General features: G+C 36.8%; 3 protein-coding genes across 3 annotated transcripts; 2 read left to right on the top strand and 1 right to left on the bottom strand.

The window, feature by feature from the left end:
- The first annotated feature begins 3,157 nt into the window (after nucleotides 1-3,157).
- LOC106132802 (store-operated calcium entry regulator STIMATE) lies at nucleotides 3,158-8,930 on the top strand. The gene is made up of 6 exons (XM_013332336.2): nucleotides 3,158-3,462; nucleotides 3,845-3,989; nucleotides 4,552-4,673; nucleotides 5,065-5,264; nucleotides 6,302-6,376; nucleotides 6,665-8,930. The coding sequence occupies exons 1-6, from the start codon at nucleotides 3,330-3,332 to the stop codon at nucleotides 6,752-6,754; spliced, it is 765 nt and encodes a 254-aa protein (XP_013187790.1). The 5' UTR covers nucleotides 3,158-3,329; the 3' UTR covers nucleotides 6,755-8,930.
- A 425-nt stretch (nucleotides 8,931-9,355) lies between these two features.
- LOC106132618 (dynein axonemal heavy chain 12) lies at nucleotides 9,356-22,192 on the top strand. The gene is made up of 2 exons (XM_013332071.2): nucleotides 9,356-9,495; nucleotides 9,868-22,192. The coding sequence occupies exons 1-2, from the start codon at nucleotides 9,361-9,363 to the stop codon at nucleotides 21,532-21,534; spliced, it is 11,802 nt and encodes a 3,933-aa protein (XP_013187525.2). The 5' UTR covers nucleotides 9,356-9,360; the 3' UTR covers nucleotides 21,535-22,192.
- A 243-nt stretch (nucleotides 22,193-22,435) lies between these two features.
- Nucleotides 22,436-26,239, bottom strand: LOC106132529 (uncharacterized). Its single transcript, XM_060949755.1, has 6 exons — nucleotides 26,194-26,239; nucleotides 25,458-25,579; nucleotides 25,107-25,248; nucleotides 24,677-24,852; nucleotides 23,961-24,012; nucleotides 22,436-22,485 (listed from the first exon to the last, which is right to left on the bottom strand). The coding sequence occupies exons 1-6, from the start codon at nucleotides 26,237-26,239 to the stop codon at nucleotides 22,436-22,438; spliced, it is 588 nt and encodes a 195-aa protein (XP_060805738.1).
- Between the last annotated feature and the right edge of the window lie 120 nt (nucleotides 26,240-26,359).

Genomic DNA, 26,359 nt, shown 5'->3' with positions numbered 1-26,359 from the left:
TTCCAGATTCTTTCCAGTTGAGACATTGCATTTTTGGCCATGCCAATGCGTCTCCTGATCTCTTTTTCACATGAGCCTGTGTTACTAATATTAGCACCCAAGTAGATGAAATTATCCACCGTTTCCAGACCCAGAGCACCAGTCAGATGGAGTGAGTTGGCGCGGTCAACTACCATGACTTTGGTTTTAGAGTGGTTGATTTTGAGGCCCAAGTCCATGCTGATCTTTTGCATTTTAGTAAGGAGGCTCATCATCTCGGCCTCGTTAGCTGCCAACAAGGTTGTGTCATCAGCGTACCGGAGGTTTGTGATTCTGGTGCCGCCGATCGTGACACCACCTTCCCAGTTTTCCAGAGTCCGTCTGATGATATACTCTCCGTAGATATTAAATAGAACAGGGGATAATATACAACCTTGCCTGACGCCTTTTTCAAACTTAAAAGGCTTGGAAGTAGTTTTTTCGACCTTTACCTCACCCTGGCTGTTCTGGTAGAGTGATTGGATCAATGCTATTAAGTGCTTAGGTACACCAAGTTCTTCTAGTATCTGCCATAGGATCGACCAGGTAACACAGTCAAAAGCCTTGCTGTAGTCGATGAAACACAGGATGGTGGGAGTGTTGAACTCATACGACTTCTCTATCACTTGGTGTACGTTCAAGATCTGCTCACGCGTGCCCTTGCCCCTGACGAAGCCAGCCTGCTCCTGTGGTATCTGCCAATCCAGGAAGTAGCGGATTCTATTATTGATAATGTGCAATAATACTTTGCTGGCGTGTGATACTAGGGCTAGAGTTCTGTAATTTTCGCACTTGGTAGTTGAGCCTTTTTTATGAAGCGGGAGAATGACTGATTTAGCCCAATCATGGGGCCATTCTCCAGTGCGCCAAATAGCGTCGCAGATTTCATGAATTGCTTTAGCGCCCTCAATTCCCATTGCTTTTATGATCTCTGCTGTTATTTGATCAGGTCCAGGTGCCTTTCTATCCTTCAGGGCAGCTATCGCTGATGTTACTTCTGAAAGCAGAATAGGCGGCTCCAGAGCAAGACCACTCTCCCATTGCGTTGGAGGTTCTGAGTTATCGAGAGGATTTTTGTAGAGCTCCTCACAGTATTTCCGCCATCTTTCAGCCACCTCATCCAAGTCCTGCAGCCGGGTTCCATTCTCGTCTTCCACAACCCATGTTTTGGGTTTGGATTGCTTCGAGAGCAGCTTTACTTTCTTGAAGAGGTCCGCTGTTTGTACTTTTCGCGCATGGTTCTCGATATCCTGACAAATGTTCCCAACGAAATTGTTTTTATCGCGGCGGCACAGGCGTTGTATTAGTCGGCCCAATTCCGAATATGCGACACGATCTTCTTGCTTAGATAAACCAGACTTTTTCACCTCTTTCCGGTCTTGGATTTTACCCCACGTTTCATCAGAGAGCCAAGATTGCCGTCGATTGGGTTTTACTCGATGTTCGGATATTTTGTCTACTGTTTTGTGTACCAGTTCTTTAAGGTGGTTCCACTGTTCATTCGCATTTGCGCTTGTCGGAGGCATTTGAACTGCTAGGGCAGAGCTCATTTCATCCCTGAATGCTAATTTTTCAGCTGGATGTAGTGTGCGCGGTCTCAAAGGGGGACCCTTTCTGACTGACTTCAAACGCAAAGCAAATCCGGCCACAAGGAGGCAGTGGTCACTACCACAGTCAGCACCTGGGAATGTTTTCACATTGAAAATAGAGCTTCTCCAACGAGTGTTGATAATGATGTAGTCGATTTGATTCCGGTATCGATCTCCAGGGGAAATCCACGTATAAAGACGCCTTGGGTGGTGCTGAAAGCATGTATTCATGATCGTCATTTTTCTTTCGATGCAAAATTCCAACAATCTTTCTCCCCTCTCGTTTCTTTTACCGAGCCCATATTTTCCGACAACGCTCCTTATGTGATCATCGAGAGTAGTGTTGCCTACCTTTGCGTTCCAATCGCCAATCAATAAAGTTATTTCGCGACCAGGTATTTTGGAAAGCGTTGATTCCAGTGATGTGTAGAAATCATCTATGACCTCATCAATCGCATCTGCCGTTGGTGCATATACCACGACTATGTTAAGCGTGCAAGGGCGTGTGTTTATTCTGAGGGTCAGTATTCTGTCATTAACTGGGTTGTATCCCAGCACATAGTTGTTCAGGTAGCGTGGGATCCACATACCGACACCGCAAAAACTGGAATTTGTAGATCCTGAATAATATAAAGTGTTACCATTTGAGGTCGTTTGGTGACCTTGGCCTCTCATATGCGTTTCAGTTATCCCCAGTAACGTCAGTTTATGTTCTTCTGCTTCTTTTTCTACAATATCCAGCTTCCCCGATGCCAGAAGGCCTCGGACGTTCCAGGTAGCAATCCGTTGATGTCGTTGGATAGAGATATTTTTCTTAGGTTCACCAGTAGCATGTCCACTAACTGAGACCCGGCGACCCGTCTCAGCAGCAGCTTCGGTAGCCAATTTCACACCTTCCGGCCCGGTAACCGAAAGGCGCCGATTGTAAATCGGATCGTCCAACGAACTATTCCGCACTGTTAAACTTTCCATGAAGAGTTTTTCTTGGGTAATTACAGCGTGGTGGGCACCCAAATCCTTCCACGGGCGAAACGTTTAGAGGCGATTTAGGTCCTCTCGGCTTTCGCGTAACCGCTCCGTTATGACAGAGTTGTCGAATTATAATACTCATATGTGAAATGTTATGTCATCCTTGTCTCGGTTGGAAGTTATCATCATAACTTCCATTTTACGTTTACGATTTCCAGTATTTTACGTTTACGTTAAAAATTCCAGGTTTACGTTAATCAAGCATTTTACTGAAAATCAAACACTCCATGAGTAGTCGAATGGCGTCGAAACCATTTTTATAAAACCAGTGCTTTCGAACCTATGGCTGAGGGGGACATTAAGTCGAGCACCGCTTGGTCTCCCAGGTACTTCTAGTACATACTATAGTTTTTATGCTGTAGTTTTCTACTAAAATAGAAGGTCAAGTAAATGGCAATCTTTAGTTTTTTTTTTATATTTTCGTTTTCATTCGTAAACGTAACGCCAATGTGTCATTGTCACATTGGAAAAATAGAGTACATAGTAATGTCATCGTTATGTCATTCTCATTTGGCATTCATTGTAATTTGGAAGTCAAATTCGTACATCATTTATTTTTAAATATTTTATTTTCTACGAGTCGTGTGTTTTTATAAAAAGTTTTCTTATTTACTAATGATCTCTTCATACAACATGATATAAAGTTGTTGTTATGAAGCTTCTGCCTATTAACTGGAGTGTAAGACATGAAAGATGAATAATAGTTCAGATTCCGAACCTGAATACTACCTTTCACAGCTACATTGCTCAAAAGATGCACTTACGGACTACTATGGATGGTTTATGCAATTTTTGTTAGCTGTCTTAGCTTTTACGTGCTTAATAGGTGAGTATTCCGAATTAAAATTAAGCTAGATTAAAGTTCAAGGCAACTGCAGTTTTCGCACTTTTCCGTCGCAATTTTACGTAGGTACGTATCGACGGCGCCTAGAGCCACCTGTTACACTTCTGAATAAAGAAGTATTATCATTACAAACTTACATTTAGAAAAAAAATCTTAATCTATATTTTGAGGTTATTAGAATTATTAATACTATTGTAGTAGATAATATAATCTCTATATTAATTTGTCTCCCTTTTACACAGTTCTTATGTATTGAAATATAAAAAAGTAATCAAAAGCTATTAATAACGATTATCACTAATATTTACTCTACAATCACATCAAAACATTTATTACCAATATTTATCCAAATTGGTTTTTCCAGGAAAAAGGTTCTGTGAGCCTCGTTATGCAAGAAGGCCATGGCTTATTTGGTTCTATGACACCTCAAAACAGGGACTGGGAGCACTCATCATCCATGCCGCTAATGTCTGGCTCTCACCACACCTAACTGGAAACCCATGCACATGGTTTGTATATTTATAAAGTCACTCCTATTTCCTGGAGGGGTAGGCAGAGTCTAAATCTTTCTACTTGCCATACTTCATCTACATTCATAACTCTCTTCATGCAAGCTTGTTAATCTCAGGTACTCATGATCTGTCTTTTTGCCTATTTGAGGACATAGTAAAATATGATTAAGCTTAACTTTATAAAATATACAACCAACACCAAAAGATAAAATAAAAAAAATAGTGCACAAAGTTTCAGAATGTTTGGACACTGTGCGCTTGCTATGCTGCGCACACTTTTTGGTTTTGTTGAATAATTAGTTAAATTTTTACCCCCTATTTTTTCTTATTAGTTAACAAGTATAAGATACTGAGTGCGCTTTAATATGCAATGCAATTTGCCAGAAACCCTTTATGTACTGTGAGGAATGAGTGAGTAAGTGAATGAATGACTGTTTTTCACTTTTATATGTAATGATTTTGGCGTTCCTGTAGAGTTGAATGAAGATGCAAAATAATTATATCCTTTTCTATTTTGGTCCTCCAATTATAAAACTGAAAAGTTAATGTTCTCCTGCAGGTACATAGTGAACTTCATGTTGGATTCCACACTAGGCCTGCTCATTATTTGGGCGGGCATCAGATTGGCACAGTACTACGCGAGAGTTTATGATGTGCCACTTATCAATTTTGGAGAATATGGTGAGATAGTTGGGATTATTATGAATTTTTACAGTGGAAAAATTTTGAATTATTTTCGACTTCTTTGCTACTTCCACTTATGTGCTGTGTGCAACTGTTACTCTAAATTTAACCTTTGGAGTGAAGAAATAAATATATGAGTTAGCCCCAATGTTATGTAAGTTAGAGACTAATTGTAATGGCAAACGCAACAAAAACAAAAACAATTAAATGGCCAAGACCAGATAATTTTCTCTCTTGACCTTATCAGATGTTGGGCATGTTTAGAGGCGAAATCTGCGCTGCGGCAATGGATTGTTAAAACTAGCATATTTAAGTTATTTTTTATACTATATATACAAAATTATAAATTCATATCAATAAATGATAAATCATGTTCGTCTTCTTACAGGAAAGCCGCCAATGTGTGCCGCGTGGATATGCCAGTGTATCCTATACGCGGCGCTCGCGACTTTTGCCAAGTCCGTGTTGGCATTGGTTCTGCGGTTACCGCCAGTGGTGGACGTGCTGTCCACGCTGCGACTGTCGCCAGTGTCCGACCCCAAGCTGGAGCTGGCGGTCGTCATGCTCATCATACCCTTCTTTGTTAACGTGAGTCACTATATATACATATATATGCGGTATAACACTAACTTGTGCCAAGTCTACATATATTACATGTAGCTGATACATATATTACATGTAGTTGATACGAGCAAAATTATACATACCACCTGTATTATATTTATGACTCATAGTTGGCAAATAAACGTTTGACTTTGACTTTTGACTTTGTTACGTCCCTTATGGGGTAGACGAAGCCAACATTGTTGAAAAAACTGAAAAGCCATGTTCAATGGAATGGTTTAATGGTGGAATTGAAATTCAAAAAGTGAGAGTTTGCTAGCCCATCGCCTAAAAGAAGAATACATGCATACAATAATCACGTCCATATTCCTTGCGGGGTAGGCAAAGCCAAAGTGATGTATGATGCACCATGTATGGAGGTCCCAGGTCGAGTGTCCGCCGCGACTGCTTATGCCCGCTGTATTAATATTATAAATTGTGCGTCGATACTTATTGCGTTCAAACAGGTCTGGTATTGGCTGTAATCAGCTTTAGCACGTAATTTCTATTTATTTTGGTGTATCATCGACGCCAAGTGAAGCCAATTAACTGCGTGTATTGGTGTGTAAACCGAACATTTGATCAAACATTCTGTTAACATGTTGTAGGACATTGCCGTGACGTAGTGTTATACGCTGATCCGCTGACGTCAATAGTATTTATTTTCTGCTATGAACCTACTTTTCTGGTGAACTTTTTTGCTATTAATGTGAAGCCGAGTTTTTGATTTACTATGTGGTCCTACGAGTTTATTAGGGTACAGATTGTATACAGTTTGGTTATAATCATAGGGGGCGGCCTAGAAGTGGATTAAATCCGGCTGAAATGTTTATCTTGATATTAATTATTTCAAAATACAAGTCGGAAACACGATATATCTTTAATTTTTTTATTTTGAAAGATAATTTTTGTGATTAGAAACCAAAAGTTCCAGCAACTTACGCGTTAATTAATAAACTGTGACAACCGATTGATAAGAAAATAGTAAATTTTATAACTAAGGCTCAGTATGTTTGTTTCAGATTTTAATATTCTGGGTGACGGACAACTTCCTAATGTATCACCCGCGAGGGGTGAGCTCCAAAATAAAAACGAAGGTATTTACATTAGTTTATCACTAATAACTTGTTCCACTGTTCTACTCCCACCAATAAGTAGTTACTACAACTCATTACTTATCGCTAGGTCGCTGACCTCGTTTACATTTAGTGGACTGATCTTAACATTAATAATTTTATTTTTATAATACTATTATACATCATCGTGTATATAGTAGATGAAATTACTAATGGCGTTTTATCACTATGCTACGAAGAAAGTCATAAGTTAAAATTTTATAGAAACTAGAAGTCAGCCATTATGTTATAATAATTATCATTTTCCAGGTGAGATACCAGTCTATAAAGAAAGAGAAGTCAGGGTCTGACGAAGAAGAGCATTCAGCGGACGAGCGGTTACTAGGTTCGAGCGTATGACCCTACATGCGGCCCACTGTACTCTGGGCGTAACTGTAATCTCTTAGATAGGCGGCCGGAATCTGCTCTCGCTATTATGGTAGAATCAAGTATATTTTTTTTAAATAGTCATCTTTAAAAAAACTTAAGCCAGAAGATGATGATTAAATTTACTCAAAAATTAGAGCAATATATTTATCTTTATTATAATTTTTTAATTACAATATAATAGCGAAAGCATAAAACGGTTCATTTAAATATGTAAAAAAAATATATAACATCACCAATTCATCAACGGCTCAAGTTACAAAATATTGCAGTCAGTACAGTCAACAACACACGAGACCAACATTTGTGAACAGTGGACCACATAAAAAATATACTGCGTTCGATACGACTACGATACTCAGGTAGTAGCTGTGTACTTTTCTATGTCGCACACTGTTCTTCAAGTTTTTGTTTCTTTTTAAGTAAATTTTTAATAATTTTCTCACTGAGAAGATAAAGTATATAAGTATCTAAAAAAATCCAAAAATAAAACTTTTTGGATTTTTTAAATACTTTTATTTTACTTTGAATGATAGTAAATAAGGTTTCACTTAATACAAATAAAGAAATGATGTGAGGGCTGTTGACTGTACATTTTATCAACTGTTATTTATATTTCTTGTATATATGCTGTTAAGGCATTGGGTAAAAATGTATTTAAATTTAAATTATAAATATAAGAAATGATATTTTTGTTATTTAACACTGGTTTTATGATTTCAACAATTAATTTGATTTGGTTTCTTTGGCCTATAGAGATTTTAACTTGCGAGACTTAGTTAAAAAGTTTTGAAATCTTTTGAATGTTGTAAATTTTCGGTCTTGAATATGTTTATACTCGTTCTATCATTTATAAAATAAGGATGTAAGGAAAATGAGCTTTGGTGAACACCCTGTGTTGAACTTGATGAGCTTGTTCTGTGAAGCCGCACTGAAACACGTATAAACTGAAATATGCACGAGGCGCGCAAAATATGTTGTTTCATTCACACAATTTTCCATTAGACTTATGCCCATGATTTTGTTTCCGTGATAAAAATGTCCAAAAGCAAAATATTTCTTTGTCACATCTGAAAGTGTCTTTGGAATGTGTGCCAAATAAACAAGTTGCGTTTACAAACGGAAACTTTATTTTCTTTTTATAATATTGTATTCCTCACTCATACAAATGATGAGCGAGACAACATATAGATATATTGCGTGTCTTAATGCCTTATGGCGGAGGCTTTAAGTTTGTTGTTCTTCGCAAACGGTTAGTCATTAATGGTAAGGATAAAACATCACACGGGAAATACTCAGTGCATTCTCAGTGATAAATTGTTTTTAAAATTAACTAGGGGCGAAGGAATTGTTAATAAGTTTGTTCATATTAGAGCCCACATTGTACAAAATTTGCGCCATTTTCCATTGAAGTACCTATAAGTAAATAATAAATATTTTTGTATGTTTCATTTTGAAAATGAAATTGTATATTCGTTCCTAATGGGTGTTAGTACTTAGAAACCCAAAGAGTGCCATTCATTTATTTGACACTTACATCGAATCGAGACTGCTAAGTCAAAAACATGATCTTCCACATTTTTTTAATTTAGGCTTTAATCACTTGGCTGTGATTATGCCCGCTTCTTAGGGAACACTTCAATGTTGACATCTCGCAAGAGTTACGCTCTTTGCGACATCACAGCTCAGCAGAACAAAAAAATCAACTCATTTCTCATAATTTTGTGAAGGTTTTCGGCCTAAAAATATTTTAACTGATAAAATTCTTCGGAAATACATTTAACCATTAATATTTTAGGTAGTTGCATTATAATTTCTTCAATTTACATTCCATGATGCTTTATTATTACATTTCGCGTCTCCCACACATGTTTATCTTCCATTAACAAATTGTAAGATGTTTTTGCTATGAATTCCATGTGAACAAATATTAATATTATCTTAGTTCTTTGATCTGACTGTATTGGACACGTGGACATGATATTTTACACGTGGCAAAAGGTGATCTGCATAAGAAAATTATCATTGTGATGTAATGTAAATATGATAAAATTAAGGACAAGTTTTGTAAAAACGGAAGTGTATATATCGACCTGTATATTTGTGCATCTGTTTATTGTTTGTGCGAATATAATTCACATGATGTGTTCATTTGTGTTTGATTTCTCTGCCTTTTGATCAATTTAAAATCTTAATTGCATATCATGTAGTACCTCAATCAGTTGAATTACAGTTACTGCTTATAAGTGAGTACAATATGACCTCTGATGGGCATCGCAGTTTTAAAAACTTAATTATTATTTATAATGCTTTATTGATCAAACTCATTTTTTATGATATATTGATCATTAGGAACCTCCTAAGGATTCAATCAATTTTTGTTTATTTTAAAAAACCGTTGTCAACGAACAAGCGGTTGCTATGGTTATAGCATAAAATTCTTCAATCAAATGTTGTTTTCGGGCTTGCAGCGTGCACTTTTTCTTCAATAATGATAACTTTGTTTTTTTCTCTTAAAATGTTTGATAGTTATTACTTAGATTAGTGTATTTTACCTGTATTAGCCTGTAAAATTCAAGATGAACGAGAGTGAGTTGAGGAAACTGCTGCAGACGAAGAATGGGTGCAGAGTCCCCGTCATGCGGCCACCGCCCAACGTCCATGCCATGGACAAATTGCCTTTTGTGCCATTACCACCTTATAACCGCATCAAGGTATATTTTTTTGTTTTACTAGTTACCTTGGTCATCGCTATTTAACGTCCAACGTCTGTATATTATAGACTGCTGTGCAAGATGATTCTCTCAGAACACATGCCTTCGCTTTCGTGAAAATTTGCAAAATCTTAAGAGAGTGTAACGAACAACCGAAACTCGCAACATTTTATACATTCGTTGAAATTTTAAAAGTACGAAGTTGCGGTATTTAATTTGGACTCTCATTGTGTCAGTCAACATTCCACTCGGCGGTAACCATGAGTGACAAATTCGAGTTCTTGTTCTTTTTTCCTGACGAGGTGTTCGTCAGGAAAAATTTAACATATCTAACTCTGAGAATTGAATTTCTTTTTTTTATTATGATTCCAGGAAAAGCGAGCTCAATTTCACAAGGTCCTGAAGGAGAAGGCTACCGAAAGGAAGGTGCAAATAGCGCGGCCGCCACTTCCTCGGCGCGAGCGAGATCGGCTCGAGATCTCTCAATCCCGGCACATCGCCGTACTCCGAGAGTGTGCCGAGAAGATACAGCCGCCCCCCATGCTGCTCTCCTGGGAAACCAAGATACGTAGCCTAGTGCCTCTTAAACAGAGACAAGCCTATCCACAGGTCATGGAAGAACTGATAGAAGAAAGCAAGAGCGCCTGGAACCGCAACCTCCACGAGCTCGCAGTCAAGACCGTCATCCGCGACGTCCCCGGCGTCTCTCGTAAGCGGTACCAAGAACCGTACTTCAAATTCAATGGTGTCACTGCCAATTACGAAAAAATGCTCAAATACAGAAAGAAACTCAAAGATGGATCCCTTCTCCTACATCCGTTCATCAGGTTAGTTTTAGAGTCGTCTGAGAAAACTTTCCCGGCAGCAATAATAGATTTAGCTAAATACCGGGCTAAAGGGCCCATGGATTTAGACGTATTTCAAGCAAAAATATTAGAACAAATAAAGAAGGCTGACTACCTAGTATCGAGCACATGGTATGCCATCCTTGTCAACTGGCTTAAAAATCCTCGATGCCTAAAGGGCCTACGACCGAAAAAGATTCCAGATTTTGTGATATGCGCAACAAAAATGATATCAATGCAAATACAAGAACTTATGCGTAGATCCATCGATGCTATTATAGATTCACTAAAAGATCCTGAGACTGTTCCTATACTTAACATAGCATTAGATTTTGACGGTGAATTCTTTTTCGATCCTACACTAGAAACGGTTTATGAAGTTTACCATAACATTGCAAATGCAATATCGAACATATCGCAAAGACTGATGCCTATAGAGCAATACCTTAGAATTCCTTATAGCTATGATGCTTTACCCGTGCACTACAACGAATGGCTACACCAAGATGGTCATAAAAGGCTTCAGGAACAACTCGATATAGTGTTTCAACCCCTTCTAGATTACACCGCAAAATTAAGACGCGAGTATGATATGCTTTACGGCGCTCCAGCTAAAGAAGCACTTCAGAAATTTATATCAGAAAACGATGAATTTGAAGTTGGCCGTGACAAAATAAAGTACTTCCAGTCAATAGATTCGGAAATAACCGCTGTTTTGGAAAATGAATATTTTAATTGTGCAGTCGTGTGTCAATTAAGAATGGTTGATGGTTTGAAACGCAAGGCATTAGAATTCGTAAATGATATAATAGGCGGTATAGTAAAAAAGCATATAGAAGAAAATGACAGCATTTGTTCAGAATTTGAAATAATAGCCGCAAAGGCATTAAAAGAACCAGAAAATGCTGCAGAATTAATAGAACAAGGGGTTTACATTTTACACGCAAAAACGGTTTTAGTTGAAGCTTTAAAAGAAAGGATAATGGCCCAAATCAACATTATTTCAAATCTTTTAGAAATGACTTCACTGACTCCAGAACATGTAAAATCAAATACACGAACAGTTAACTGGCTCAAAGACATAAAACCGATTTTTGATAAAAACGCTGCTGCTTATGAAACATTTAAGGCCGAAATGGAAGAGAATCTATTGTCAAAAATCGCATTCCTAAATAGGGAAGTAATAGAAATGACACCTTACCTTGAATTACTAGATAACATGGATGATATTGAAAATACTTTAGAGTATTTAGAATACTTAAGGAAACTTGTACACAGACTAGATGATTGTGATAAAATTGTAGCATGGATTAACAATGAAGAAGTTACGTTTAAATTTCCTGTTACTGCATACCCTGACCTAGAGGAGTTAAAAGATTTTGTCTTGCCATTTTATAGTCTTGTGCATTTAGTTCACCGCTGGAAACGCAGTTATTATACTTGGATGGATGGACCCTTTGAGTACATGGATCATGAAAAAATAGAACAAGATCATGATTTCTACTATAAAGAGTTCCTAAAGCTAGGTAAAAACTATAAAGCTAAAATAAAACAACAAATTGCAGAAGGTGTAGAGAAACGTTTTCAGGGGTTGGTAGATGACCCAGATGTTAATAATTTTCCTGCACCGATGAAGTTATGTGCTCAAGCTACAGTAGAAATAAAGAATTGGCGACCGAATGTACAGATGGCTCACATTATGTGTAATCCGGCATTAGTTCAAAGACATTGGGACGAAATGTCTACAATAGCTGGCTTTGATTTAACCCCCACCGCAGGTACAACTTTACGGAAGATTATTAATTTTGATTTATGGGATGAAATAGATCAATATGAAATTATAAGTGTGGCTGCTACTAAAGAACTGGCTTTGATAACAAATTTAAATAAAATGATTGCCGAGTGGACTGATATATGTTTCAAGACAAGCCCGTATAAAGATACTGGCATTTTTATACTTTCGGGTCTTGATGACATTCAGAGCGTATTAGATGATCACATAGTAAAAACGATTGGTATGCGAGGATCTGCATTTGTTAAACCATTTGAAACTCAAGTAAGAGCCTGGTATGAGAAAATAATAAGAGTTAATGCTACGATTGATGAATGGGGTAAAGTACAAAGCCAATGGCTTTATTTGCTACCTATATTTTCTTCAAAAGATATTGTAGCTCAAATGCCTGAGGAAGGAGTGATGTTTGTCGAAGTTAATAATATTTATCGCCGGTACATGGGTTCTGTGGAGAAAGATCCTCATGCACTCGAGATAGCTGGTGGAGCTGGAGTTTTAGAGTCGTTTAAAATAGCTTCGGCTATGTTAGAAAAGATAAACGATGGTGTGAATAATTATTTGGAGAAGAAAAGATTGTACTTTCCAAGATTCTTCTTTCTTTCGAACGACGAAATGCTGGAAATATTGTCGGAGACTAAAAATCCTCTAAAAGTGCAGCCTCACTTGAAAAAATGTTTTGAAGGCATTAACCGTCTAGTATTTGACGTAGAGTTTAATATATCTGCAATGATATCGATGGAGGGAGAACAAGTCGAATTCTTGGAAATAATAAGTGTCGCTGCAGCTCGAGGTTCAGTTGAGAAATGGCTTGTACAGGTAGAAGAGCAAATGTTAGCAGCTGTTAAATCAGAAACAGAATTATCTTATTATGATTATCCAAATTTGGGGCGAGCAGAATGGATATTGCAATGGGAAGGCATGGTTGTTTTAGGTGTGTCTCAAATATATTGGGCAGTAGACGTTCATGAAGCTTTGCATACCCACAAATTGAGCGAACTTCAAGCGTTCCATGTTAGTTTGACTAAACAGTTGAATGAGACTGTGGCAATCATTCGGCGTACCGATTTAACTAAACTAAGCAGTATTACTGTCAAAGCACTTATTGTAATAGATGTGCATGCAAAAGATGTTATATTTGAACTAGTAGGGAAAAATGTGACTGAAGTGACAGACTTTCAGTGGCTTGCACAGTTACGTTATTATTGGGAAGAAGAAAGGGTATTTGTGAAAATAATTAATGCTGTCGTAAATTACGCTTATGAATATTTAGGTAATTCTGATAGATTAGTGATCACGCCCTTGACGGACCGTTGTTACCGTACCCTAATAGGGGCCTATTATCTTCATCTGAATGGCGCCCCAGAAGGACCTGCAGGAACTGGCAAAACTGAAACCACTAAAGATTTGGCCAAAGCTCTTGCTGTTCAATGCGTTGTATTTAATTGTTCAGATGGATTAGACTACAAAGCTATGGGCAAGTTTTTCAAAGGTTTAGCGTCTTGTGGCGCTTGGGTTTGTTTTGACGAATTCAATAGAATTGAAGTTGAAGTATTGTCTGTAATAGCTCAACAAATTTTATGCATAGTACAGGCGGTTAGACAACATTTGGAAACTTTTGATTTCGAAGGCACAATTTTGACATTGAATCCTGCTTGTTACGTATGTATAACGATGAATCCTGGATACGCAGGGCGATCCGAATTACCTGATAATTTAAAGGTGTTATTCCGAACCGTAGCCATGATGGTTCCAGATTATGCTATGATTGGTGAAATTTCTTTATATTCATTTGGTTTTATAGACGCTCGTAATTTATCTATAAAAATCGTCACAACCTATCGGCTTTGTTCAGAACAACTTTCATCTCAAAATCATTATGACTATGGTATGCGGGCAGTAAAAACCGTCCTTTCAGCTGCTGGTAATTTAAAAAGAAGTTTTCCTAATGAAAGCGAAAGTATATTATTACTTAGATCCATCACTGACGTAAATCTACCTAAGTTTTTGTCTTTTGATGTCCCACTATTCGAAGGTATTATATCAGATTTATTTCCTGGAATTTCTTTACCAAAACCAGATTATGATAATTTTTTAACAGCTTGTAGGGATTGTTGTGAAATAAATAATTTACAGCCAATGGAAACATTTTTAATAAAAATCATTCAGACATACGAAATGATGATTGTGAGGCACGGATTTATGTTGGTGGGTGATCCTTTCTCCGGAAAATCAATGACTTTAAAGACATTGGCTGAAGCGTTAACACTTATGGAGGAAAGAAAGCAACCAGGTGGATGTGCATCTATGTATAAAGTACTAAACCCTAAAGCAGTGACAATGGGGCAACTCTATGGAGCTTTTGATCCCATTTCTTACGAGTGGACAGATGGTATAGTGGCGACTACATTCAGGGATTTCGCATCTGACGATACACCAGTAAGGAAGTGGATAGTGTTTGATGGGCCCGTAGATGCAGTTTGGATTGAAAATATGAACACAGTTTTAGATGATAATAAAAAATTATGTTTAACGTCTGGAGAAGTAATGGCAATGTCAAACGTTATGTCGATGATCTTTGAAGTAATGGATTTATCACAAGCTTCTCCAGCTACGGTGTCTCGGTGTGGTATGATTTATATGGAATCCTCTTCACTTGGCTTTATGCCATTTTACAAATCGTGGGTAAAAACACTTAACCCATATTGGCTTGAAGAAAATGAAGAGTTTATTTTTGATATATGTGATTGGTTGTTTGATCCATTAATTTATTATGTAAGAAAATATTGCTCGCAATTGGTAACAGGTGGAGAAGTTAATTTAGTAATTAGCACACTTCGCCTTATTGAAATGTTAATGGATAATGCTATAGAAGGAGAAGAAGATACAAGATATACTCGTACTTGGTATTTAGCATCATGTATGACCGCATTCGTTTGGGGCGTTGGTGGTATTTTAAATACTGATTCAAGAGAGAAGTTCGATGAGGTGGTAAAAGAATACTTTAGAGGAGAAAAGGGCATTCCAGCTGATATGGACAGGCTCGATGTGTCAGTTCCGGCAGAGGGCATGCTTATTGACCATTACTATATGTATAAAGGAAAAGGATGTTGGAAACCTTGGGCCGAAGCTGTCAAAGCGGTGCAGGTCAAAGAACAAATAAATTTACTACAAACTGTAATTCCTACATTAGAGACAGAAAAATATATTTTCCTTCTAAAATTGCATTCAAAATTTCTAAAACCTATATTACTAATTGGCCCAACTGGCACTGGGAAAAGCTTCTATGTTCAGAATTTTTTGATGAATAACTTAGATATGGAGAAATACACACCTGGTTTTATTACTTTCACTACTACAACTTCTGCTAATCAAACACAAGACTTAGTCATCTCAAAATTGGTAAAAAGAAGAAAAAATAATTACGGTCCTACTAAAGGTAAACAGGCTATCATTTTCATTGACGATATGAATATGCCTGCAAAGGAAGTATACGGTGCTCAACCTGCAATAGAATTATTAAGATTATATTTCGACCAAAAACACTGGTATGATCTTAAAACTACGGAAAAGCTGTATATTTATGATACATTATTTTATGGAGCTATTGGGCCAGTCGGCGGAAGTCGCCAATTAATATATCCTCGCATGTTACGACACTTCAACATTTATTCTATCAATGAATTTTCCAGAGAAAGTATGACAAAAATATTTATGTCCTTATTGCAATTGGGATGGAGGCGAAACGGTTTTGGACAAGACGCTCAGCCTGCAATTGTGAATATAATTGCTGCCACAATGGATATATATGATCAGGCTTCCGAGGGTTTAAGGCCTACACCGGCTAAGTCGCATTATATTTTCAACTTGAGAGACATTTCCCGAGTTATTCAAGGCTGTGCATTATTAAGAAAAGAATCTGCTGATAACAAAAAGACTTTTGTGAGAATATGGGTTCATGAGATCATGCGAGTGTTTTTTGACAGATTAGTAGATGATGTTGACAGAACTTGGTTCTTTGATATTCTCAAAAAATGTACAAGGGACTATATGAAAGATACTTTCGAATCAGCCTTAGATACGTATCAAAACGAAAATGGTGATGTTACCCAAGAGACCGTGCGTAGAATGATGTTTGGATCCTATTTAGATACTGAGAGTTTAGAAGGTGAACGTCGTTATGAAGAGATTCCTACTAAAGAAGTGTTTTTAAACGTAGCAATATCAATGTTGGCAGAATATAATACGATGCACAAAGCTAAAATGACAATTGTATTATTCGATTACGCACTAGAACATTTGTCAAAAATTTGCCGCCTTTTATCTATGCCATCAGGTAATGCTTTATTAGTAGGTGTCGGTGGTTCTGGGCGACAGTCACTGACTCGTTTGGCTAGCACTATTTTGGGGCAAAATGTCTTCCAACCAGAAATTACCAAGGCATATAGCGTAAAAGATTGGCATGATGATATTAAATTAGTGTTACGTGAATCTGGTGGTTTGAATAAAGATACAACTTTCTTATTTACTGAAAGTCAAATAAAAGAAGAAACTTTTATCCAAAATTTAGACAGTTTGTTGAATTCTGGAGAAGTTCCTAATTTGTACGGATTAGACGAAAAACAAGAAATACTCGAATTAGTCAGGTTAGCCGCTCAAGGAGGTAACAGAAATCTTGATATAGGTCCATTGCAAATTATGTCTTTCTTCATAGGGCGATGTAAAGCTAAGCTACATATTGTCCTTTGCTTTAGCCCCATCGGAAGTTCTTTCAGAACCAGACTAAGACTTTATCCGTCCTTAGTTAATTGCTGTACAATTGATTGGTACGATAGTTGGCCGGAAGATGCTTTAGAGATGGTCGCTCATTATTATATGGTAAAAGTAAATGTACCGGACTCTGTTAAAGCTTCTGCAGTTATAGCATGCAAGCAATTTCATGTAGATGCGCGCATTGTATCTGCTAGCTTTTTTAGCCAATATGGACGTAAAACTTATATAACATCGGCATCCTATCTCAATTTGATAAAATCTTTTACAACATTAACTAATAAAAAACAAAGAGAATTAAGGGCAGCTAAACTGAGATATACCAACGGTTTAGATAAACTTGGTCAAGCAGCGGATGCAGTGTCAATAATGCAGCGTGACTTGAATGCACTCAAACCTCAGCTAATGATAATGGCAGAAAAATCTGCTAAAATGATGGCAGAAATAGAAAGGGAAACGGCAATAGCAGATAAAGCTGCAGCTCAGGTCAGAGAGGATCAAAAGATTGCAAATGTGCAAGCAGCTGCTGCCCAAGAACTAAAACAGGATTGCGAAGCAGATTTGGCACTCGCACTACCCATTTTAGAAGATGCTATAGCGGCCTTGAATACTTTGAAGCCAGCTGATATTACCATTGTAAAATCTATGAAAAACCCTCCAGCAACTGTAAAGCTAGTAATGGCGGCTGTATGCGTAATGAAAGGTATTCCTCCTGATAAAATACCAGATCCTGATAACCCAGGAAAAAAGATATTTGATTATTGGGGACCTAGCAAAAGAGTTTTAGGAGATATGTCGTTTTTAGAATCTTTGAGGAACTATGATAAAGATAATATCCCAGTTGCTACAATGCAAAAAATAAGAAAAGAATATTTATCGAATAAAGATTTTAAGCCACACATTATTGCAAAAGCCTCAGCAGCAGCGGAGGGGTTGTGTAAATGGATTATAGCTATGGACATGTATGATGCGGTGGCAAAAGTTGTAGCGCCAAAAAAGGCCAAGTTAGAAGCAGCGGAAAGAGAATTTTCAGAAACTATGGCTATATTAGAAGAGAAAAAAGCTACAGTAGCTAGACTCGAAGCTAAACTTGCGGAATTAAATGAATCATTAGAAGAAGCTAATATCAAGAAAAAAGCATTGGAGGATGAAGTTCAATTATGTATAGATAAACTTTATAGAGCTGAAAAACTCATTGGAGGATTAGGCGGCGAAAAAGTACGTTGGACTACTGCTGCAGAAAATTTGCAACTTTTGTTTGATAATTTAGCAGGTGATATTTTAGTATCGTGTGGTATAATTGCTTATTTATCTCCTTACACATTACCAGTTAGAATAGATATAATTGAAAAATGGTGTAAACTTGTTATCAAAATGAACATGCCTCACTCTGATGTATTTGTATTCAAAGATATTTTGGGTACGGACATAAAAATTCAAAATTGGTGCATAGCTGGATTGCCCCGTGATTCATTTTCAATCGACAATGCTATTATCCAAGATAGTTCCATGAGGTGGTCATTATTGGTTGATCCACAAGGACAGGCAAATAAATGGATTAAAACTATGGAAAAGGCAAACGACTTACAAGTTCTTAAATTTACTGATGGTAATTATATGAAAGTAATAGAAACATGTTTGGAATATGGAAAACCTGCTTTAATAGATTGTATTCTAGAAGATGTAGAAGCACCTTTAGATCCTGTTCTACTCAAGCATACATATGTGCAGGGTGGCAAAGAATACATTGCTTTAGGTGATAATGTTATTGAGTATCATCCAAATTTTAGGCTGTATATGACTACGAAACTTAGAAACCCTCATTATTTGCCGGAAGTTTTCAACAAAGTGACATTGATAAATTTTGCGTTGACTAAAGATGGTTTAGAAGATCAATTATTGGGGATAGTTGTTGCAAAAGAGAGACCAGATTTGCAAGAAAAACGAGAAAAACTAATTGTTCAAGGTGCTGCTAATCGAGCTGCTCTGAAACAGGTCGAGGACGATATTTTACGAACATTACAAGAATCGAAAGGCGATATTTTAGAAGACGAGACTGCCATTGAAGTATTAGATTCTTCAAAATTACTAGCTATCGACATAATGAAAAAACAAGAAGCTAGTGTGGAAACGGAAATAATAATAGAAAAATTTAGACTTGGTTACAGGCCAATAGCGTCTCATTCAGCTGTACTGTATTACTGTGTTACTGAATTACCAAATGTAGACCCAATGTATCAATACTCATTAACTTGGTTTATAAATCTATATATAATATCAATTGAAAATGCAAACAAATCAAAAGATTTAGACAAAAGATTAAAATTTCTGAAAGACACTTTTACTTATAACTTGTATAGCAATGTTTGTCGTTCACTGTTCGATAAAGATAAACTCATGTTTTCATTTATTATGTGTTCTAAAATGATGTTGTCTACTGGTGAAATGACACAAGAAGAGTACTTGTTCCTTATCACCGGAGGTATAGCTGTTGAAAACACCTTGAAAAAACCTGTGGAATGGTTGCCTGATAAAAATTGGGATGAAATATGTCGGTTGAATGATTTGCCTGCCTATGCTGGATTTAGAGACAGTTTTGTCAAAGATGTTGTAAAATGGCAAGAGGTTTATGATGATATTGAACCCCACACAAAACCAATTCCCGGAGTGTGGGAAGAAAAACTAAGCATTTTCCAAAAATTGTTGGTAATAAGAATTTTGAGACCTGACAAACTGACAATCGCAATTTCAGATTTTGTTGAAAAGCAGTTAGGCCGTAAATATATTACTCCACCTCCGTTCGACATCAGCAAATCATTCGGAGATTCAAATTGCCTTGCTCCTCTGATCTTTATTTTATCTCCTGGGTCGGATCCAATGGGCGCGCTAATTAAATATTGTGAAAGAATGGGTTACTCACATAGATTTAATTCTATATCTTTAGGCCAAGGTCAAGGGCCTATAGCAAGGGCTATGATAGAAAGAGCTCAACTAGAAGGAGGATGGGTATGTTTACAAAACTGTCATTTAGCCGTTTCATGGCTACCAGTACTGGAAAAAATTGTTGAAGGCTTTGACCTTACCAATACCGACCTCAGTTTTAGGCTGTGGTTAACAAGCTATCCTTCCGATAAATTTCCACAGTCCGTATTGCAAGTTGCTGTAAAAATGACAAACGAACCACCGACAGGTCTGCAACATAATCTTAACAGATCTTATATCTCTGAACCGGTAAAAGAGCCTGAATTCTATGAGGGATGTCCCGACAAGGATAAACCGTTTAGTAAACTCTTATACGGCATAAGCTTCTTTCATGCTGTCGTACAAGAAAGAAAAAAATTTGGTCCTCTAGGTTGGAATATTCAGTATGGATTCAACGATTCAGACTTTCAAATATCCGTTATGCAATTACAAATGTTTCTTAATCAATATGAAGAAATACAGTATGTCGCAATAAAATATTTGACTGGAGAGTGCAACTATGGTGGTCGAGTAACAGATGATTGGGATAGAAGACTGATTGTTACAATTCTGGATAACTATGTTAATCCAGGAGTGGTAAATGATCCTAATTACTTATTTTGTGATATTGGTCCTCAATACGGATTACCAAGAAGATGTGAATATCAAGACTATCTCAAACATATAGAGAGTGTCCCTGTCAACCCGCCGCCTGAAGTTTATGGATTACATATGAATGCAGGCATCACTCGGGATTACACTATATCCATGAATCTTGCTGCTTCATTAGTTCTTGTTGAGGGAACTGGAAGCGGTGGTGAAGGAGGTAACACTGAAGTTATTCTTGTACAAATGGCTGCCGAAATTCTGTCGAAATTACCGAAAAGATTTGATATAGAGGAGGCACAAAAGAAGTATCCTGTTGATTACAACGAATCTATGAACACTGTTCTAGTGCAAGAAATGGAACGATTTAACAAACTACTAAATGAAATTAGAAATTCTTTGTTAGATCTACAAAAAGCAGTAAAAGGTTTAATCGTTATGTCACCGGCTTTGGATTTGCAATCAACTAACATGCTTCTCGGTAGAATTCCTGACAATTGGAAGAAAGTATCTTATCCCAGTTTAAAGCCATTACCTAGTTATGTGACGGATTTTGTAGAACGTTTGGCAATGTTAGAAGATTGGTACCAGAATGGGAAACCTCCAACATTTTGGCTATCTGGATTCTTCTTCACACAAGCTTTTCTTACGGGTTCTGTGCAAAATTTTGCAAGAGCAAAAAAGATCCCCATAGACTTGCTTATTTTTGATTTTGACGTACGTAAAGTGGATTACGAGACGGTACCTCCCGAATGGGGCGTCTATGTTCAAGGTTTGTTTATGGACGGTGGACGTTGGGATCGTGGTACACATGCTATTGGAGAACAGCTGCCTAAGATTTTGAATGACAACATGCCAGCAATGTGGCTATATCCAAAACTGAAGAACGAATTTGAGGAAGGCACTCGATACAGATGTCCCTTGTACAAGACATTGGAAAGAAAAGGTGTGCTTGCTACTACTGGCCATTCATCCAATTTCGTATTAGCTTTTTATTTGCCTTCAGATAAACCGTCTGCTCATTGGATCAAAAGAAGTGTAGCATTATTGTTGCAGCTCGATAACTGAACAATAATAATTATAAATAACGAAGTAAATCCGACTGGGGGCGATGTTTTGTAGTAGTATATATTGTGTACCCTCTCGAATAGACTAAGAATTGGCGGATATTAAGAAAGCCTTAAACCGACAAGTCTGTATGAAAAAATCTATACTAATATTATAATGGTGAAGAGTTTGTTTGTTTGTTTTTACGCGCTAATCTCAGGAAATACTGGTTCGAATTGAAAAATTATTTGTGTTGAATAGACTATATATCGAGGAAGGCTTTAGGCTATATAATATCACGCTGCAACTTTTAGGAGCGAAGAAATAATGGAAAATGTGAAAAAATCGGGGAAAATTATTCATCCGTGAGGGCTTCAAAGATGCCCAAAATAACTATTCCACGCGGACGAAGACGCGGGCACAGCTAGTTATGAATAAAGTAAAAGAAGTATGCAGGTGGAATGATCGTAGGTCGTAAAATGTATTATTTTCCAATTGAAAATTATTAAATCCTCACTAAAACATTATGGTTCACACAGAGAAAGTGTTCTTCTTTTGCGAATTGAATGATTAAAGCGTGACAAACTAACTTTTATCCAAATTTTGCCATCCTTTTTTTATTCACTGTGATCATATTAGGCAATATGCATGCATACTACTGTATTTTAAAAGCCCTGAATGTGAGTTATTTGTTATTAGATGTTGTAATTGTATGTTATGTAGTTGTTTCGTTATCAATGCATTTTATATTTTAATTTTAAATGTTTCCTTTATTTGTATATAATGTGTTGTGATTATTTGCTTTGTGTGACTATTTAATAAATCATGGGACTAATGTTGAATTTGTTTTATTTTCAATAATTTTCAACAAAACAACTTCATAAAAAATCTAGGTAGGTATTGGTTATTTATATAATTTTGTTTAGCATATTTCTTGACTTTTACATTTCAGAAGATCTCTTCTGATGTTTTCTGTTTCTACTAGTGTCCGACCGAAGCTTCGGCTTCGGCTTCGGCTTCGGCCACCTTCGGCCAAAAAATCCACCTTCGGCGAAACATTCGGCTTCGGCCCAAAATCCGGCCGAAGCCGAAGGTTTCGCCGAAGGTCCGAGCGACCGTCGAGATTGAACGAACTGTTACGAAAGTCATGAGGCGGCGGGGAGTCACTGTCAAAATATTTCATTGCTGATTGCATGCATCAAAACAAGTCAGTACGTGTATTTAAACGAGTGTTTTTGTAAGAAATCAAATCATTATTTTTTACCAGTAGGTAAATCACAAACTTTTATCTATACATATAATAAAACAGTAAAAATATTTTGTCTGTACATTTAGTATTTTCGACTGAAATGGATAGAGGGACACTTAGAATGAATAATAGAAAGCAAAAATATTTTTTTTTAATTTCTTGTCTGTCTGTCTGTATGTATGATCACGATTATCTCCGAAAGTACTAAACCGATTTACTTCAAACTTTCACCAATTGCTTTGTTTTAACTCAGAATAACATTTAAAGTTTGTTTCATCAAAATCGGTTCACAAAAAAAAAGTTATCGACATTTGAATGAACTCAAGGCATCAGTATGCCTGCAAATAAGTTACGAAATTAAAAATTCAAAGTCATTTATCATTATACGACGGCATTATACCTATAACATATAAATATAAGTGAAAGGCGACTAAGGGATGGGCTTACAAACTTGGGATTCTTTTTTAGGCGATGGGCGAGCAACCTATCAATTTTTGAATCTCAATTCTATCATTAAGTCAAATAGCTGAACGTGGCCATTCAGTCTTTTCAAGTCTGTTGGCTCTGTCTACCCCGCAAGGGATAAAGACGTGACTATATGTAGTCTACTTTAATTTCGACACCAACGCAACGGCTTCGATGGTCCAGTGGTTAGCCCGTGAGACTGTGAAGTTGGCGGTCCAAGTTCGAATCTCAACAATTACAAGATATTTTTTATTATTAAAAATATATTTTTTTTGTATTGTTTGAGTATTTTATGTAAAAAAACTGAAAATCGAAATACTACATATAATAAAACGGTAAAAATATTTTTTCTGTACATTTAATATTTTGACTGAAACGGATAGAGAATTTTTTTTTACATTTTTTTGTCTGTCTGTATGATTAAAATTCAACTCGAAATTTACGCGGACGAAGTCGCGGGCAACAGCTAGTTTATCTCTAAACCAACCACCTCTATGATATATCATCAACTTCTATATGAGACAGTCAATATATAAACCATCAATATTGAGGTTTTGAAATGATTTTAATATTAATTGTAGCTTGTAGACAATATTGAACAAAATTAATTACTGAGTGCTGAGAGAATATAAACCTTCGGCTTCGGCTTCGGCTTCGGCCGAAGGTTGTGGCGATAGCCGATTAATCGGCTTCGGCTTCGGCTTCGGCCAAAAATAGACCTTCGGTCGGACACTAGTTTCTACCAATTTTCGCCGTAGCTTCAGCATTATAGCAGTATTTCTTTTCTGAAAAAGAGTTGAGTTTGACGGTGAATTCAACATAGCTTTAACTAGTACATTTGTAAATAGCAATGACAATTAAATACTTTTATGGGAAAATGGCCCACGTGTATCTGGCATACATATCCATACATTATTAAAATTGAAACTGACCAATACAACTACAAAAATCGATATGGAAATCTATATAAGACCAGTAGCAGCAAAAAAATGTAATTTTAAAAAATTTCTGTCTCTCTGTCTATATGTTTGTACACGCATAACGCGATAATGTTGTTCATATTTGAATACAGTTTTTTTATGTACATATTAGGCGTGTTCCAACTTAAAAATTGACATAAAAAATTTTCCCCTCCAAGGGTCAGATTTTTAACGATTTATTAAGGTGAACGAAATCGCGGGCCGTACCTATATTATGTATGATATGAGACACTTATTGCCGCCCGGCCGGCTATCTAAATCGATGACGCGGTTAGATGCCTTGAAGTGAGTTGATGCTGTGGGTCGTAATCGTAACAAGCTCCCATAGTTAGTAAATCCATGTAATACCGACAACGATGCTTTGATAGCTACTAAGAAGATACTAAATACAGGTAAGCAGTCTCCATTTTATTAAGAAATAGCATCTTCAAAAGCTACTGATGGTAAGTTAAGCGGATACCGCCCTTACTTTCAAGACGGTACATTCTCGCTCCAATGCTTCACATTCCTCTTCCACCGCGGCCGCTTCCCGAGCTTGTTGCTCGTTCTTCTCTGCTATCTTTTCTTCTTTCTGTTTCCTGGTCTCTTCTTCTGCGGCATCTTTTTCTTTTAGTTTCTTATTGTACTCCTCCAATAGATGGCGCTCTATAAGAAATTTATACAAGCTTTTGCCAAGTAATTTCAGAAAACCTATAGATGGCGCTCTATAAAAAAATACTTAGATAATCACCGAAATGAGGCAATATTTTCTTGACGTCTCTTTACCTTACTATATAGGTTCTTTTACATCGCCAATAAATATCTTAAACTTATCTTGAAACTTATCTTATACAAATCTTTCCCTGGCGAATAAGGCATCGATGTAATATTTCTACATTTTATCTCATGCGTCTACAAACCTTTGTCAAAGATTATCTGGTACCCCTTTTTGTGATCTTGCAAATTTTTTATTTGCGTCTCTATTTTAGCCATTTCCGACGCCTTGCATATGTCGATCATGGATATCTGATGATTGATTTGTGTTAATGCATCTTTTAACTCCTGCAAGAATAAAGTATTTACATTTATCATTTTTACCCCTTGCGGTGCAAATTGAGCTATCAAACTCGAAAAAAATAAAAGGCAGCGATTAAATAAGATTCCCGTGAAAGTTGTAAAAGACGATCATGGGAATATGCAGATTTATCATGCGCACGCTCAAAACAAAGAAAAGTGCGTGCCAACTGCATCTCCCTCGGAAACTGTTTTACCTCTAATTGCTTTTTCAAAAATGTTGTTTCAGTTTTTATCAAATGGAGCTCTTCTATTAAAGATCGTTCCTTATTGCGAAGTTTGAAAACTTGAAAGTCTTTTTGTGTTTTTATTTTTGTAGCTGAAATAATGTCGAAAAAATAGTTATAAAATCCCAAGTACATATATAAGCGTTTCCCTTGATTGCCTTGATTACAATTTGTATTGGTGCCGTGTGGTTCCTGGCACCAATACGAAAAAGAATAGGACCACTCCATCTCTTTCCCATGGATGTCGTAAAAGGCGACTAAGGGATAGGCTTATAAAATTGCGATCCTTTTTTTAGGCGATGGGCTAGCAACCTGTCACTATTTGGATCTCAATTCCATCATTAAGCAGAGCAGCTGAACGTGGCCATTCAGTCTTTTCGGGACTATTGGCTCTGTCTTCCCCGTAAGGGATATAGACGTGACTATATATATGTATGTATGTATTACAATCAGCTGGGAAAAGCAGCGGCTGCTTCATGCTTTTTTACCTGTTTTACTACTATGCATGAAAGCTTGCACTAATTTAAAGTGCCTATTCCCATAGTCGCTATTACGGCAGTAACTAGTACGTATATAAACAAAGGAATCTCAAACCTGAACGTGGCCTTAATCTTTTCGAGACTGTTGGCTTTGTCTCCTGGAATGGTAGAAGACCTGGATTCTTATGGTAGTTAATGATAAAAAAATGTAGTTGCGAATATCTTACCAGACATTAATTTACTTTTAAGTGCTTCAATTTTGCTACCCGACATTACTTTTTAGGTAATGTAAGTAAAGTACCTAAGCGTTATACCAATCAACCAAGTGTGAAATCTGAGTTTTATAGGTTTACTGTCTATTCAAAGTTGTAAATAGTCTCTTGGTCAATCAAT

Source organism: Amyelois transitella, chromosome 19 (assembly GCF_032362555.1).
Source record: "Amyelois transitella isolate CPQ chromosome 19, ilAmyTran1.1, whole genome shotgun sequence".
NCBI classification, from domain to species: domain Eukaryota; kingdom Metazoa; phylum Arthropoda; class Insecta; order Lepidoptera; family Pyralidae; genus Amyelois; species Amyelois transitella.
Note: the sequence above shows the minus strand (reverse complement) of the source record. Positions and strands in the feature narration are given on the sequence as shown.

Bases quoted from the DNA above. Each gene is read 5' to 3' on its own strand.
- LOC106132802 (XM_013332336.2), top strand. From the start codon at position 3,330: ATGAATAATAGTTCAGATTCCGAACCTGAATACTACCTTTCACAGCTA. The intron at 3,990-4,551 runs GTTTGTATATTT...GTTCTCCTGCAG, and splicing joins ACTGGAAACCCATGCACATG to GTACATAGTGAACTTCATGT. The intron at 4,674-5,064 runs GTGAGATAGTTG...GTCTTCTTACAG, and splicing joins TATCAATTTTGGAGAATATG to GAAAGCCGCCAATGTGTGCC.
- LOC106132618 (XM_013332071.2), top strand. From the start codon at position 9,361: ATGAACGAGAGTGAGTTGAGGAAACTGCTGCAGACGAAGAATGGGTGC. The intron at 9,496-9,867 runs GTATATTTTTTT...TTATGATTCCAG, and splicing joins CACCTTATAACCGCATCAAG to GAAAAGCGAGCTCAATTTCA.
- LOC106132529 (XM_060949755.1), bottom strand. From the start codon at position 26,239: ATGTCGGGTAGCAAAATTGAAGCACTTAAAAGTAAATTAATGTCTG. The intron at 24,853-25,106 runs GTTTGTAGACGC...AATTTCTTATAG, and splicing joins CCAGATAATCTTTGACAAAG to AGCGCCATCTATTGGAGGAG. The intron at 22,486-23,960 runs GTGTCCGACCGA...TAGTAGAAACAG, and splicing joins GCGAAAATTGGTAGAAACTA to AAAACATCAGAAGAGATCTT.